Source organism: Macaca nemestrina, chromosome 9, assembly GCF_043159975.1.
Source record: "Macaca nemestrina isolate mMacNem1 chromosome 9, mMacNem.hap1, whole genome shotgun sequence".
Lineage (NCBI taxonomy): Eukaryota > Metazoa > Chordata > Mammalia > Primates > Cercopithecidae > Macaca > Macaca nemestrina.
Genome location: NC_092133.1, coordinates 132,291,861 through 132,309,443, shown reverse-complemented (window position 1 = coordinate 132,309,443; position 17,583 = coordinate 132,291,861). Strand labels below are relative to the sequence as shown.

Below are 17,583 nucleotides of genomic sequence, written 5' to 3'. Positions count from 1 at the left end.
AGCTTTCCCTAATTTCTTAATGTCAGTCTCAATCTCTCAATGCTGGGTCTTCACATACGTTGTTCTTTCTGTTCAGAACACTCTCCTCTTCCTCTTCACTAGGTCTCAGCTGGAACATTTCCTTAAAGTGTTCCTCCCAGTCTCCCTGTGAGGACAGATTCCCTTGCTCCTGTAGGAGCGAAGACTCCTTGGATGTCCCTTTTGGTATTACTAAGAATGTACTACTTGCTGAATGTCTGGCTTCCCCACCAGTTCTATGCTATACAAGGCCAAGGGCCCTGTCTGTCTTGTTCTTGGCTGTATCATCAAAGACCACCACAGAAGCAGTACATACGTAGGGGCTCATTAAGTATCTGTTTATACTAAAATTAAAACAATTATTATTTATTCAAAATTACAATTCTCTTCCTTAAAACGTGTTTTAAAATCAAAGATTCAAACACCATGACCCCTAAAATATTTTAAGAAATTAATTTATAGTATCATGTGTCTCAAAGTTGTCTAACTTTGAATTTCCTATCCTTTGCAATATTCCAAGTTAATCTTCTAGCTTTCACTATACCTTGCAATTATTAAACTTTTAACAGTCATAACTATAAGATGATAAGTATTCTGACATTTCATATTAAAATCTAATATGACCCATAAATCTCTACAGCCTAATGAGAATCAGAGTCCTGAAATGTTCATTTATTCTATTTTTGGCTAAAGAAAATTTATCAGGACAAAAGAGGCACCAGGTTATGAGAACAGCTAATCTTTAGTGAAGCAATCTCGATTTATATATGAATAGCTATAGCTGTTTTATTATTATAAAACAATTAAATTCAATACTGCTATACTTTATACCCTCATTGCATTTGTTCAGTAGCATCTTGAGATTTTATCAGATAATTCAGAACAGGAATTCTGCTAAAAAGGGATCTCTCCATAAAAGGCAAAGGCTGTCTCATTTCACGGCCATCTCATATTCTAGAAAATATTTCATGGTCATTTTTTTCTCAAGCCTTTGTAATAAAAGTAAAATAGAAACTAGTAAAGCAGAACAATAAATTCTGTACTTATGCAAGAGATTTGAATCCTATTTCAATTCAAGTAGAAATGGGGAATTTTCTACTAAACAGCTAAACGTGAAGGAAATCTAGAGATCACCAAGCAGTCTTCCTTTCTCTTCAAGGCAGGCTTCCTAACAGAATGTCCCCTAACCAGTCACACCTGTTAGGTCAGATCCCATTACAGGAACCCTCCATCATCCATCATCTGAGGAACAGTCTATAAAACAACTGGTCTGTTGTCTTCAAAAACATCCATATCACAAAAGGTAAATAAAATCTGAGGAACTATTCCAGATTAGAGGAGATTAAAGAGACTGGATGACTAAAGGCAATGTGTGAATAACACTAGCTGAATCCTGTATTGGAGGAGCAAAATGCTGTAAAGCACATCATTGGGGAAACTGTCGGCACTGGAATAAAGATCATATATTAGACAAGTCTAGTTCATTTATGTGATTATTTTACCGTGGTTATGCAAGAGAATGGCGTTGCTTTTGGAACCACACTCTGAAGTACATACGGGAAAAGAAGTTTGATACATGCAACCTACTCTCAAATTGTTCAAAAATAAATCAGTGATATTTTTAAATACATTTTCAGAAATAATATTTAAAAATAAAGAATTGATACTACTGAAAAAATAAAGTTGGACTGGTTGGTAAGGAGTAGATGTAAGAATTTCATCTGCTGAGAAGAGATACACACTAACGAAAGAAAAAATTAATGAAGGAAAACTGTAGATCTAGACATTGTTATATTTCATCAGAATGCAGCCAGCACTGAGCTAGAAAAGCGTATCTTTTCAGTTAGAATAAAATGTCTGGTGTCTAACAATTTTTACATCACACTGTGGGGAAAAGAGTAATAACTCCATTTTTATAATACAAATCAAACATTTTTAGGTAGCTTTTGTTTTTAAGCACAGAGATACTGCTAAGGAATCATGTGAGAATCAAATTCCTTTTAACAAAGTCAGTTTGGATACCCAGATAGTAGAAGTAGAGTTTTTCTTCTGTTCTGTGCAAAGACCCCCATGTATAGATGTATATAACATACCTATAGGTACAAAGTTTCTATACAAGGTCTCATTGAAACTGATTTTTTAAAAAACCACAATGGCCCCATTGCCCCCATGTATGGAAACCCAGATAAGATAATGGCAATGGAGAAGCGCCTTTTCTTATCCAGAGGAGACACTGTAACAGCAGTAAAGGTTTCCCATTAGCAGTAAGGCAACCTGCTTTACATAGCTTCTAGGTCACATCTATCAGCAGAAATATTTTTTATAATAAAGCATGCCAACAAAATACATTCTAGTAGTCATATTATAATGGCCTGAATTAACCACTTAGCATGTAAATTGCTGTTACGTTAGTTAAAACAACAAAGTTAAGCAGGTTTGAAAATTAAATTCAATCTCTGCTGTACCATAATTGTCAAAAGTAAATAGTTTGCAATGCTCTTCCAACACTGGTAATAGCTGGTTCCTCCTCTTCTAATCCTGAACACTTCACACATCACCTACATCACATATCATAGAAAGACAATAATGTATAATTGTTACCAAAGGAAAACACACAAGACCAACAATTATAATTTACATAAAAACTTAATACATATATACATGTTAGCTTTTACAAATTTCTCTCAAGTTAAAATCAAGCAAATATATTCTCCCTTACCTTGCAAGTACTAGAATATAACAAGGTTTACCAGTGAAGAGATCATGGTGCTTTACTGTACAGTGTCCAAACCTTTACTAATGCATTCTATAAATTCCATTTCTATTCCATTCGTTTAACATCTAAAACAGGCAACTGTATTTTTAAAAAGACATTGTGACTCCAAATGCCCCACAACTTAATATAAATGTTAATGAACATCTATTAGTCGCTGACTATAATCTTTTTATATTTTATTGTTTAAAGTTTAACACCTGAATGCTACCAATGTGTGAGAACAAAATCAAACCAGTGCTGCTCCAGGTACCAAGGCAATGCCAGGGGAAGTCAGTTTCTAAAGTCAGAGGGAAAAGATAGCACTCTACTACCCACTGCCTGTACAACGACCACTATCTCTGAACATGAATAAGAATAACCCATAGGAGAAGTTTTCATTTTCACCTGACGTCCTAACTTCTGGGCCACATTCATGATACAAACATACAATGCATTTCAGTTTTAAAAAAGAATTAATTTATGGCTCAGTGCTTAAAAGTAGGAGTGGGAGACTGGGATAAGGGGAGGAACTGGGAAGATATTTTCACTCTAGGTCTGACCTTTCTAACCCATAGCTTTAAAGAGAAGCTGAAAAGAATTACTTTCACAGTCACCTTGTCTATCTCCAAAAAAGTCACACCAAAATACTATTTTAGATCAATTTTGAGGAAGAGAGACAGAGGCTTGAAAATTTCTAGTATCAATTTCTCACTCCAGGAAATGAGATTTCTGTACAATGGCACCCATCACATATACTGATAGCCTCAAATTCCCTTAGTAGAAGGCGTCTATTTGTGTTTAATGCAAAACATGAAAATATACAGCTGTCCAGATACCACTGTAAAAACTGGATGTTAATTATGTGGAATTTTATTCAGACCATGTAACAAATCTCACTAAGCTGTGCTTTCCGCTACGTCTTTTCACAAATAAAAAATATTAAAAATCATCCATATAATATTTTCATATAGAAATCCAGTTTTGGAGAAGTTAATGTAAAAGAGATATAGATTTTTTTTCCAACCAGTACATCAATTCTAATAACACAGATTCAAAAAGAAAACTGTAAAAATCAAACTCTATTTTCTAAAATTAATGAAAGAGATAACAAGACGAATATTTAAGAGCATTAATTTGAAACATAATTCCCCTCTGAACTCTGGCTGCCAGGAGAACAAGCAGAAGGAAGCAGAGAACACACGCCTGCATTTCGAATGATGATACTTCGGAAAATCCGACTCAGAGCAACATAGCAGGCCCCCAAACCCTGAAAAGTGTGTTTCTTGTAATTTAGGATATTCTGTAACTAATACAGGAATTTCTTGTTTTACCCAATAGATGTACGCCTATAAGGCAAAATAAGAAATGAAAATTTTCTCACTGACTTAACAGTAAATTTTAAGAGTTAGAAGAAGGCTTCCAGATGATCTATCTGGTATCTACATTTACAAATGAGTAAAGGATGTGTGGGGAGGCGGTTAAAGAAGTCAAGCCACTTGCCATACATAATAACATGGCCACCAGCAGCAAAGCCAGGGTTCCAACTCAAGTCTCTGGGACTCTGGGAACATAAAGAGGCCTGCCATTGGAAAACTTACTGCTTTCAGAATGGAACTCTAAATAGTTCTCTTAAGAATGGAGTATCTTGAAACTATTATAAAGAAGTCATTTGGAGCACACTGGTTTGTGTTGTACTAAAAAAATTTCATTAAAGTTGATTTACATATAAAATTTATCTATATTATGCAATACGTTGTTGATCTAAAAGAAAATGTTTAGTAACAGGTCTATAAAAACTAGATAGATATAGCTTTTGAAGAATAAAAATATAATAGTAGGTATATAATTTGAAATTTTAAGATTTAACTAGTAAAAATAATTTAGAAGCTTTACTGAGCTTATACTGCTACAGTAATTTACATTTATGCAAAAAATTAAATCACTTAATAAAAGGAAAACAGGCTTTTACAGAAAATGTTTTGTTTAAACATTTTAATTTCTTGATAGAGGTGTGTATGAGAGGGGGAAAGGGAGAGGGAAAATCAAATAGACAAAATGTAAATATTTGATAAATCTGACTAAAAGGAATGTGGAAATTTGGAGTACTATTTTTACAACTTTTCTTGTTGTAAGTTTGAAAAAATATCAAAAGAAAATATATAAGAAAAAATGTAAACCACCTCCCAAAAAGTTTTAACTTAAAATATCAAATATACTCTATAAATAAGAAAAGCCTATATTAAATTCATATTTAATTTCCCATAGTATCAAACCAAGAATTACTCTTTTTATTTTTTTGAGACAGTCTCACTCTGTCACCTGGGCTGGAGTGCAGTGGCTCAATCTCAGCTCACTGCAACCTCCACCTCCCTGGTTCAAGCGATTCTCCTGCCTCAGCCTCCCGAGTTGCTGAAATTACAGGCACCTGCCACCATGCCCAGCTAATTTTTTAGTATTTTTAGTAGAGACGGGGTTTCACCATGTTGGCCAGGCTGGTCTTGAACTCCTGACCTCAGGTGATCCGCCCACCTCAGCCTCCCAAAGTGCTGGGATTACAGCCATGAGCCACCACACTCGGCCTCAGAATTACTCACTTTTCTACAGCAAGTGGTCAAAAGAAGATAAATTAGCTAAAAGCACAGTATATTCCACTTTAAATAGTCAGTATTAACAACAATGAAATACACTAAACTAAGAAATTGATCACACACATTTTCTGAGAAGCAATTTCTGCTGGCATTCTTCACCAACTGACTACAGTTGAAGGCTGTCACAGATCTGACAGTGACCCCGGCCCACTAAATGCCATCAGGTTCCCCAGTAACTGTCAGCCACAAAGTCTCCATACATTTCCAAATCCCTCTCCTCCATTAAGAAACACTGTTTATATATTCATTTTAAGAATAACTAATATTTAGAACTTTATATTCCCAAATCTAAATTTATCAAACATAAATGAGTCTTAATATAACAAAAGGATACCTGTTAAACTTTGTAAGGGGATTTAAGATTCCATTAAATAACAGACATGCTGGCATTTCAAATACAATTCAACTTAAATTTTCTTTTAACTTCTACCCAACTTTGGAAGCACGCAGCTATTCCACAGTTTATCTACCTAGATAGGCTACTGTCCTAGAGAGTTTTAGCCAGTACTTATGGGAAGTTTTCTGCTACTTGGAGCACAATTTTTTTACTTAGTAAGACTCAAAAGGATCCTTCTACTACCACCAAGAGATTTAGTAATCTATTCAATTATTTATAATATTACCTGCTCTAACAAATGTTCAAACAAATTGTTCTTCACTTCAGCATGAACACTTAGTTCCCTGCTCCAGTGAATGAAGATCTTTACTCCTACACTACTAGAAAAACACAAATACACTACCCCACAAATTACTCACTGCCATTACTCTTCCTCAGGTGAAAGAGAAACATTTCATATTGAAAAATGACCTCAAAAAACTCATTTCATTATTTAGAACAAAGGGCAGAATCAAACACTCCAATGTCATAGATTCACTCCTGTATTACCCAGCCAGAAAAGAAAAACTCTTAGGAAACCTATCACGTAATTAGTTGCAGAGCAAAACTTGCCTGAAGAAACTGAAATAAAATACAGAACATTAAAATTTTAAAACAGAGCAAATAAGCTAGTTAAGTGTTGTTTTTGTTTTGTTTTTGGTTTTTGTTTTTACTTAAAGCTTTGGAAAAGGAAATTAAGTAATACTCTAATTACTTTTGTGTTTTGGTGTTTTCACTTAGTTGTTTTTTTTTTTAACATATTCTACCAAAATAATCACTACATTGTGCCTTGCGTACAAGCTTCTCTTGTGACCATTTATATTATGGATCTGAGAGCTCATTTTCAAATCATAGTCACAGTCTGAGTATAACAACTTAATTTAATATTTGGTAACATCTGAGAAAAACAAAATAGGCAAGTGTGATAAATGCTAAATACGCAAATACAGAAAAACAACAAAAATTTATGTACTAAAAATCAAAAGGCTTTTTGTGGATTGTCACTAAGTACAATCCACAATGAAATACACATCATAATAGCATCATATAGTACATTTTCCACAAAACAGATATTCAGCCTCAGAACGTGATAGGCTATATATCCACCAGAATAAAAGCTGAAAAACATCATGAAAATTCTAGATGGGGTATTCCAACTACTGTGCCAAGAGGGTGCTATGGCAGCAAGCCAAGCCTGGCTGCCTGGGCTGAGACGTTAGAGCCAGGTGCCTCTAAGCCCTAAACAGCTTCTTCAGTTTATCCCACGTGATGTATAGCTATGACCATGTTCTAGCGCTTGATAACATGGAAAGGGTTGGGAAATACTGCATAGATAAATCTACCCAGACACACAAATATCCAATCTTTATTTTAATCTCCAGAAAAATATTGGGGGAAAAAAAGTTAACCCATCATTCCCACCCAAATCTAAGTTTGGAAATTCCATCTAAACTTCAATGACATATATTGCTATTTTTTAGCCTGTACCATGCATCCATAATTTTTTTTTTCAAAAACAAGAACTCTGACACACTTGATCACGACCATTTGGAAGACTTACAACCCCCTAGAAAGTGCAGCACAAGACAGATCGCTCTAATACTCCCTACCCTTTGGTACAGTGGTCTACTCAAGAACAATTTTTTTTGCTAAAGAAAATCATCAATGTGACAAGAAAAAGAAATGTAACTCAGTCTGATTCAAAGGGAACTTGGAAAGAACTGAAAACTAAAAACAAGGCAAGAAAGGGTGAATACTGTCTGTGTAACCAATCTTTTTAACTGACATCTAACAAAATATCTGTTTGTCAGGGTAATTTTTTCCAGAATGAAATCTCATTAAGTTGCTCCTCTAACTGAAATCCTTTAATAGCTCCTTAAGCCCTACAAGATCAAGTCCAAACTTCCTAGAACGTAAATGACCTGGACCCCAATTTCGTCTCCTCCACCTTTACAATCCCCCTTTCCTATCTCTAGACACCAGAATGTTCAATTCGCTAGTAACACCTATGAGGAGTCAGAACATCACACCTTTCTCACACTGCTCCACCAGCCTGGAATGCTTTGTCTCAGGTGAAGCTCTACACTTACACTCTTCTCATGGCAACAGCTCTAATTTCACCTAAAAATAATAATAATAAAACACAGAATAGCTCCTGCATACTAACGACATTACTTACAAACACCCAAGGTAGTGCAATATTTATTGAACACCTATTAAGTGCCAGGAACAGTGTTTGGCTCTAGGAATGAAATCATCTTTGCCCCTCCAGGAGCACACAGATTAGAGAAAGATACAAGCAAATAAGCAGATGATTTGAATACAGCTTGCTGGGTCCCAGAACCAGGCAGGCAGAGTGCTATGGAGAAGCAGCACACAGGGCTCACCTCCCAGCTGGAGTGCTGTGTGCGTGACAGGCAGTGGCTCTGGGAACTAGCAGACTACTCAGAAGCTGATTTTTTTAAAAAAGAATCTGAAGTGTGAGGTAAGGTGTTAAGTCCCCAATGGCATTGTTCTTTCTCTGTAGCTTCCCCTTCTTCACACAAACACACAGAAATAACAGATGAAAGAGAAGCACAAGTCACTAAAATGGCATAGCTATGCCCCAAACATCTCCACAGTTCAGAAATCTAACAGGAACATAAAGTGTGAGGCACACTGAAGGCACAAGGTCAGCTGGACTCTGGGCCCAGAGTAGGACAAAGCAGCAGGAAGTTTTGTCCTGTGGGGTAACTGTAAAGAAAAGTTTTCCCTAGGAATCAGGGTCAAGAGTCAGGCTCTGTGCCTAAAGCCAGAAGCTGGGGTGGCACTCTTCCTTAATTATGAAACTAGATTGAAAACGCTTCTGCTAACTGTGCTGAGGCTACGGCTTACAGGAAGTTGCTGACCTAATGCCAGCTGACTGAGTGACTGAATCTGTGATGTCCCCAACGACACCATGAGACCAGTGCTCTGACCCACTAACACAGACCTGATTCTGATCTGGGAACTCCAAAGCCAGGCAGAGACAACTGTGAATCTGCTAGACCAGCAGGAAAAAACCAAAAATCACAAAAAGAGAGAGAGACATAGGAGCAAAAATACTTCCATCGGAATGTGCCTGCAAATTACAAAACATGATGAAAACATCAACAATCACAACATAAATTCACTGAAGACAAAATTTTTAAATTATCAAATGATCCAAAAAAGACTTTAAAATAAGCATGTAAAAGATCCACAAAGAGATAAAAGAATGACAGAACCAATTGTTTTAAGTAGAAATGGAAAAGAATTAGTGGATATAAAGAAGAACCAGTTAAAAATCTTGCAAATGAAATATAAACATTGTAATTTAAAGATGAAAAATATTATGTGGTTCAAATACTATTAGTTGCTTGACAAGCCACTCCTCCCCTCTGCCTTCATCCTCCCAGGACTGTGATCTCTGTTTTGTAGGGTAAGCAGTGTACAAGACACCGTCCAACACCAAGATTCAAACATGAAAGGTGCAGGCTACTTGTCTTCAAAAAAACTTGCATCTGCAACACTGATCCTAACAGAACCCAAAAATTGCAGAGTAGAAGGAAATTCATTTTACTTTCCAAAAATGTAAGCGTTTTTAAGTTAAAATGCTTGCCATTTATTTTAATTTTTGTGAACTAATTATCATTTTCAATAGAGTTAGCACTTTACATTAGATAAACATTCTCACAAAATGTCATGATTGAAGCTGAAACAACAAAAGCTCTTTCTTGGCCGGGCGCAGTGGCTCACACCTGTAATCCCAGCACTTTGGGAGGCCGAGGTGGGCGGATCACCAGGTCAGGAGATCGAGACCATCCTGATTAACACGGTGAAACCCTGTATCTACTAAAAATACAAAAAAAATTAGTTGGGCGTGGTGGCGGGCGCCTGTAGTCCCAGCTACTCACAAGGCTGAGGCAGGAGAATGGCGTGAATCTGGGAGGCAGAGCTTGCAGTGAGCGGAGATGGCACCAACTGCACTCCAGCCTGGGCGACACAGCGCAACTCCCTCTCAAAAACAACAACAAAAAAAAACTTTCTTAATCTATATTGAACACATCTAGCCACTATCCTTGTTTCTTCAAAGTACACTACCAAAAAGTATACCACTGAAAAGTCAAAAATCAAACACCATTCCTTACGATATTATTCTCAGTAGAAAGCGCTCCAAGATTTTACAATAGCAGCTTCATTTTCACTTATCAACTGCCTAATTATTTGAACTGTTGATGAGAAAAGCTGTCCTATTTCATATTAAGGTAAATATAATCAATACAAATAATATGTGAAAACATTTAAACTTTAATATTGTCTTCCAATAAGAAAATGCTCATTCCATCCCAAAGATTCCATAGTCAGGAAATCTGTACTTCAAACCTCCATATAATCCCAGTTAGGGTAAAATCTCAATTCTTTTCCCACCCTCTAAAAGGAAACAGTTAACACAAAAAAGTAAAATCCAGTTCTCTTATTCACAAGCAGAAGTATATAGGAATACAGAGAAAAATTATATATACTATCCCCTTACAACTAAGAAGATAAAATTATCAAATGTGGTTAAGCCCAGGATAGCCTTGGTTCTTTGTTCTATCAGAGACATTGATAGGTTGTTAGAGGGTTTTTGGCCGGGCACGGTGGCTCAAGCCTGTAATCCCAGCACTTTGGGAGGCCGAGACGGGCGGATCACGAGGTCAGGAGATCGAGACCATGCTGGTTAACACGGTGAAACCCCGTCTCTACTAAAAAATACAAAAAATTAGCCGGGTGAGGTGGCGGGCGCCTGTACTCCCAGCTACTCGGGAGGCTGAGGCAGGAGAATGGCGTGAACCCGGGAGGCGGAGCTTGCAGTGAGCTGAGATCCGGCCACTGCACTCCAGCCTGGGTGACAGCGCGTGACTCCGTCTCAAAAAAAAAAAAAAAAAAAAAGATTGTTAGAGGGTTTTTTCCCCCTTAAATACAATGTAACCCATGTTACTCAATGATTAAATTTCACACAATAAAACCTCTACTAATTATGGTCAGCTGCAATGTTCACTATAAAACCTCTACTAATTATGGTCAACTGCAATGTTCCCTATTCATATTTCTGAAGAACCATTTTCCAATGGCAAGTCAATATAAAATTTGAGATAACAGAACTAAATCAGCCAAGGAGCTAATGACCAGATTTCCTCGTCACATGAAACTTGTGACTAAATCAAACATCAGAAAATATCTCCTTGCCTTAATACAGACAAGTGCAGAGTGCTGAGTGGAATCAGATTATTCAATCTCTGAATAAGTGACATAATTCCAATTTATTCAGTAACCGTTTTTCTTTTTCTAAGCACAATACTGCAAATGTTCCTGAGATGGCTGGAAGGAAAGGAAGCAACGCACTTACTCATGACTGGAAATGGCTCTGAATGTTGTCCCAATCAGATAGTAAACCAAAATCTGCTGTCCAAGGTTTCTCAGAGGAATACATGTCCTAGTCAGGAAACAAAGAGAAAGAAATAGTATTTTCTATAGGTCAATATTTAAAATAAAGTTTTCTTAAAGAAAATAAAGAAAATCATTTTGTTTCAAAAATGTTCTACTATTTCCAAAAGAACTCTTGTGATCACCTATTAAATATAAAAGATCATTAATCAACCTCTAGAACATCCTGTTGAATTCATGTTTTCCTTTTCTGAAATAAGTTACTTCAAATGTAAACAATATGTATTAAGTAATCATCACAGAGAAACTTATTAACAGGTATCCTTTGTCTTCAACACTAAAAACATTTCTTCCCCATTCCCAACTAAATCATAGGTAGAAAGCACTCCATCTAGGGTAAATACAGCCCACATCATACCTGCTGAGTATATTTTGATTGCACATAAATGAGTAATGCAAGACATCAAATAAGGATCAGCAAAGTTATTGCTATAGACTCTCTCTAGTAATGAATATTTTCTTCATTATAAAAGTAATATGGGTTCATGGTTTTAAAAAAAAAAAAAGAACAACAATAAGGTAAACTTCTCTCATATTACATTACCCTTACCCCTACATCTACACAATCATTTGGGACACATTTCCTTTCAAGCCATTTTTTTCTAAGTATTTTAAAAATACACTTGATACTACATACAAAATTTTGTACTTGTTCCTTTCCACTTAAGAGTAAAACATAAAACATCAACTTGTGTTAGTATTAATAAAAACTTAACCCTTTGCTAAGATTTACATTATAAATCTTCCTCTCTTAATTACTGTATTTCTAAAATATTAATATAGGCATAAATATTAATGCTATATTTAAACAACCATGGATGCACAAATGCCTACCTAAATCTAACAAAAATTCCACAGATAAGATCAGACTCAATACAAAATGTACACCTGTGCTACCTCATATGTAGCTTCCTTCATAAACAAGCTACTTCTTCCAATCACAATAGGTAATGGTTATTTTCTAAATCAATTAAGAAAACAATATACTACTACTAGAGACCTCTGCTTTAGAATCAAAGTTAGGGAAATACTTTTTGAAGAAATACTGCTTGCCACGTCTATATACCGTACTTGTGTCATGTAATTTACATGAGAAGTATTTCATCTGCAGAATGAAAACAGATTGTATCAGCACTTATGTGCGCAGCATGGCCCACACACTGTAATTAGCATGACATAGAATCACAGTGCTGCCATGTAATACCCTGACCCCCATCCTACATGCTTTCCTCTTTATCTGTCCACTTAAGTGATTTCCATTTCCAGAAAATGCAATTATCCCAAAGGAAATGAGAAGTTGTATGGAAAACCTAAAACATATAACCCACATGCTAGTTTTAGAATACATGATGAAAATTTCTCACAAGAAGTATACTTTCTTAATGATGCTTAACTGACTCTATTTAGATTTGTTTTCCTGCCTAGGAAACTCTGAGGTAGGACATGTGGACCCGGAGCATGCTGACCGCTGACAAGGAAAGACAGTCCCGTGTTACAAATAAAGCAGGATTAAATGTTCACAGATGACCCTAGAGTCCACTTAAATTTATACTTGTAGAGTCTAGTCTCTTTGACCAGGGACTTTTCTCCTTATGTTTAAATAAAAATTTTTAATCTTAAATTTAAAACTCCTAAATGGTAACATTAAAGCACCTTGTGCTATGTAGCACCCTCCCTCCTGCCTATAACCAAAAGGAGCCAAAGAAATACTTATTCAAGGATTTCAGCTCTTAAGACATCAAGAGTTTTCTCAGCACCAAAAATAGCAACCTCAAAAACACCAGTATAATAAAACCTACAAACACTAGACTTATAATCTTACCATCTGAGGTAATAAATGTACGCAAATTTTATAGTTTACAAAACTATACAGTTAAATGAATGTTTTGGAATTAATGTCATGGAGTAGTTCTTAGAAACATTTATAAATGACATAACTGAAGTCACACGTTCAGGATTCTTTATTTACACTAATCATAGCTTTAAAATGTAGATCCTCTGACCTTCTTTTTTATTTATTTATTTACTTTTTTTTTTTTTTTTTTTTTGAGATGGAGTCTCGCTCTGTCACCCAGGCTGGAGTACAGTGGCACCATCTCCACTCACTGCAAGCTCCACCTCCCGGGTTCACGCCATTCCCCTGCCTCTGCCTCCCAAGTAGCTGGGACTACAGGCACCTGCCACCAAGCCCGGCTAATTTTCTGTATTTCTCGTAGAGACAGCGTTTCACCATGTTAGCCAGAATGGTCTCAATCTCCTGACCTCGTGATCCGCCTGCCTCAGCCTCCCAAAGTGCTGGGATTACAGGTATGAGCCACCACACCCCGCCCCTCCGACCTACTTTCAAAGTAAGGAGTCTACCAATTCTATATGCAACAAGGTAGTTGAGCAGCACACAGGATAAGATGTTCAGACTCCCTTTCTCCTCCCCTAAATGCTACCTTTGCACTAAACATACAGAGGTGAAAGAAGAAAAATCTTACTTTCTGTTTTTCACACCATCCAACAGGGAAAAAGTAATGTCTTAAACCCACAATTTCACATCAAATTATACTAGGATATTTCTGCAAAAACTGGCCTTTCACCTCATTTTCCAGGTACTCTAAGAGCGCGGCCTATGACTTGCTGGAATGGTTCCAACTGGAGGCTGGAGGAGCACTGAGGCAACCTGCCTTCCCTTGTGCGCCTACGTGCAGCACAAGAAATATATGCCCCAGGTAGCGGTGGTCCACGATGAATAAATACTTGACATGTAACTGAAGCCAACCTGCAGCTTCCAGTCAAACCCAGCCAAACTCAACAGAGAGCACAGACCCATGAGCTAGAAAGAAACATCTGTTGTGCACTGAAAGTTTGCAGTCGTTACACAGCATTATTACAGCCAAAGATGACTAATACAGACAGTAAAGATAGTGATTTTAAATCCAAATTTAAAAATTTTCAAGTTAAAAAGACTGTATTTTAAAAGTCTAGCCATATTTCATAAGAAATACACCTAAATCAGCAGAACACATAAAGGCGGGAAATAAGCATTAAAAATGTTTATCAGGCAGGGCGCAGTGGCTCACACCTGTAATCCCAGCACTTTGGGAGGCCGAGGCAGGTGGATCACGAGGTCAGGAGTTCAAGACCAGCCTGGCCAACATGGTGAAACCCTGTCTCTACTAAAAATATAAAAATTAGCTGGGTGTGGTGGCAGGCACCTATAATGACAACTACTAGCGGGGCTGAGGCAAGAGAATCGCTTGAGCCTGGGAGGTGGAGGCTGCAGTGAGCCAAGATCACGCCACTGCACTCCAGCCTGGGCGACAGAGCAAGATTCCATCTCAAAAAAAAAAAAAAGGCTTATCAGGCAAACACTAACCAAAGGAGAGATATGTGGCTACAGAAAGTCTTTCATGTGTGCTAAGATATATACTGGAAAATGTTTATAGCAATGCTATTCATAATAGCAAGAAAAACGAAATTTCCATCAACAAAAGGGTAGGTAATGATACCATGTTTATACAATCAAGTATTATGAAGCGGTGAAATGAATGAACCATGGGTATGCACATCAACAAATATCACAAGTATTGACATATACTTATATATACTGTACACACATATATATACACACGTAAAGATACCACTTATATAACTGTCCAAAATATGTAAAATTAACAATATGTTGTTAAGAGATATACACATATGTAATGTGTGTCCCATTACACATTGCTTCTGGTGCCAAGCATTTCAGGTAAGGGATACTCAACCTGTCATATCTTCTCATTAGAAAGGACTTCAGTTAATATTAAAGTCATTATTCACTAAGAGAGAAAGTCTCAACACTGTACTTTCACAGTTTTTATGCTTTCCCTGAAGAATGCTCTTGCTGCAACCCCGTTAAACACAACCTCACATTTCTACAGCTTTAAGTATTTTCTCTGCACAGAAGTAAAGCAAATCTTCTGTCATTGCTGGAGAGAAAGGAGGTTTGTTTATCCTACTCACTAAATCAACAAAGTACTTCCTGCTAATAAGATCAAAGAATGAGATGGGCCTAAGAGCAAAATGAGCAATCATTTGGTTTCATCAGTTTCTTTACACTTGTATGTTAATGAGTCATGAGATAAGAATGAGGTCAAATTTCCCCTTCCACAGGTAGGTTTCCAGACAGACTTATCAAATTCTATTAGGTTTATACTGGTCAACATGACAACTTCCAGGTATTTAGGAAAACAAATGTCCATTCAAAGTCTTCCCTACTTCTATCCGAGTCAGGGCCTTTCGAAAATGACCTATAATTTGTTTACATGGTATATGTGCCTAATGTACTTGACACATCATATCAGAACTGCACATAATGCCTGCGCTCTACAGATAAAAGTTAAAATGAAGGATACAATATATCTGGTTTTCAGGAGTCCGACATCATTTTAAAAGTCAGTTAAAAATTCCAGACTGCCAACCATAACAATAAGCACTATAGCAGACACCATGAAGAATTATAAAGAGTAAATAATTCCAGGCCCTATCCTCAAAAATCTATATCTAATTGGATTCTAAATACAAGAATATATTCATCTATTCATTTAACAGATATTAATTCAGCTCCGCAACATGCAAAAACTGCTCAAGGGCCTTGGGATAAAACAATCAAGACAAGCTTGGTTCCAGCTATCTGCAGCTAACAGAACATATTCAGAATAAAAGTTCTAAGCGTAACCAGAGTGACGGCCAAGGCTATAGCTCATTCAAAGGCCCTGTGCTGAGTGAAAATGGGAAAACTCATGGACCAAGAGGTGTAAATACACACAGGTGAAGAGAGGAAAATTCCTGTAGGATGTCAATAAAACTGGAATTCAGCAATACAATGGTGGACTATGCCTTGCAGGGAAATCACTCAACACCTAGGAAGTCCTCAATGTAAATGTGTTACAACTCTGCCATTAACCAGCTCTAGGAATTCAGACCAAGTCACTTCACTTCTCTGACCCTCAGTTTCTTTGTGTGTAAAATGAGTTAAAATTTTCAGCCTACCTACCACTCAGAGTTGCTGTGGAATTATGCATAAAGAGTGTGCTGGTAAACTAAATATCTTAATTGGTTCACACATGTTCGTACTGATCCATTTTTGGTCTCATAAAATAAGAAAACTGAAACACAATTTTTAAGTTCTCTTTCTAGCACTGTATGATTTATTATCTTAAAACTAATTTTAATTCAATGGGTAACTCAGATTCTAATTTCCTTAGCGGTATAAGTAAGATCAACCTAAATCATTACAGTAAACCAGCTAAAACAAGCTGGTATAAAATGTTGGTTATATGTATTTTTTAATGGAGCAGATCCAACTATCACTTAAAAGAATGTCAAAGTGATTACTGACAGTGAAGTAGTCAGAGGTAACTCCTCAGTTTCAGGGGAGAATCTGGATGGCCTTCTTTTGGCAAGCCCTCACTGAGGGCAAATCATCAACTCTTGGAGGAAAAAACTTTTTTGTAGTAGTCAGACAAAATGTTTCCCAAGCAAGTCTGGTGAATGAGCTCAGAATTCAAACTGATAATAATAAAACACTGGATCAAAACATGATATAAATTGATAAGGCATATAACTCAGTATCTCCAAAAAACCATGTCTAAAAAAATTCCAGAAATTTATCTTCAGCAATTAGAGCAACAGAATCTCAGCACTACTTTGAAAACGTATTCTAAAATTCTGCTTTAAAAATTCATGTACTGCTTCATAATCAGACCCTTCTACCTAAGAGATAAATAATAACTTATAAAATAAAACAATTATAATAATACGTTGTAGCCAGGTGCGGTGGCTCACGCCTGTAATCCCAGCCCTTTGGGAGGCCGAGGCAGGTGGATCACCTGAGGTCGGGAGTTTGAGACCAGCCTGACCAACATGGAGAAACCCCGTCTCTACTAAAAAAATACAAAATTACCTGGGCATGGTGGCACATGCCTATAATCCCAGCTACTAGGGCGGCTGAGGCAGGAGAATTGCTTGAACCTGGGAGGCGGAGCTTGTGGTGAGCCGAGATTGTGCCATTGCACTCCAGCCTGGGCAACAAGAGTGAAACTCCATCTCAAAAAAATAAAATAAAATAAATAATAATATGCTGTAATAAAAGGTAGTCTCTCTGTCTCTCAAAATATCTTCTCATACTATACTGCAGTAACTGAAACCAAGGAAAGTGAAACTGCAGATAAGGAGGACTACTGCATATTATGTGAGTGATTACACAGTCAATTACATTTATAAAAATTCTTCAGAGTATACATTTAAAATTAGTGTACATTATATTT

At 36.7% G+C, this 17,583-nt stretch overlaps 1 protein-coding gene across 2 annotated transcripts in view; it reads right to left on the bottom strand.

Moving 5' to 3' along the window:
* The window catches only part of LOC105490603 (USP6 N-terminal like), a 159,329-nt gene that overhangs the window by 134,469 nt on the left and 7,277 nt on the right, over nucleotides 1-17,583 (bottom strand). For both annotated transcript variants that reach the window (XM_011756397.3, XM_011756395.3), the window contains exon 2: nucleotides 11,187-11,273. In XM_011756397.3, the coding sequence (XP_011754699.2) occupies nucleotides 11,187-11,190 (4 nt within the window). In that variant the 5' untranslated portion in view covers nucleotides 11,191-11,273. The remainder of the gene's footprint in view (nucleotides 1-11,186; nucleotides 11,274-17,583) is intronic.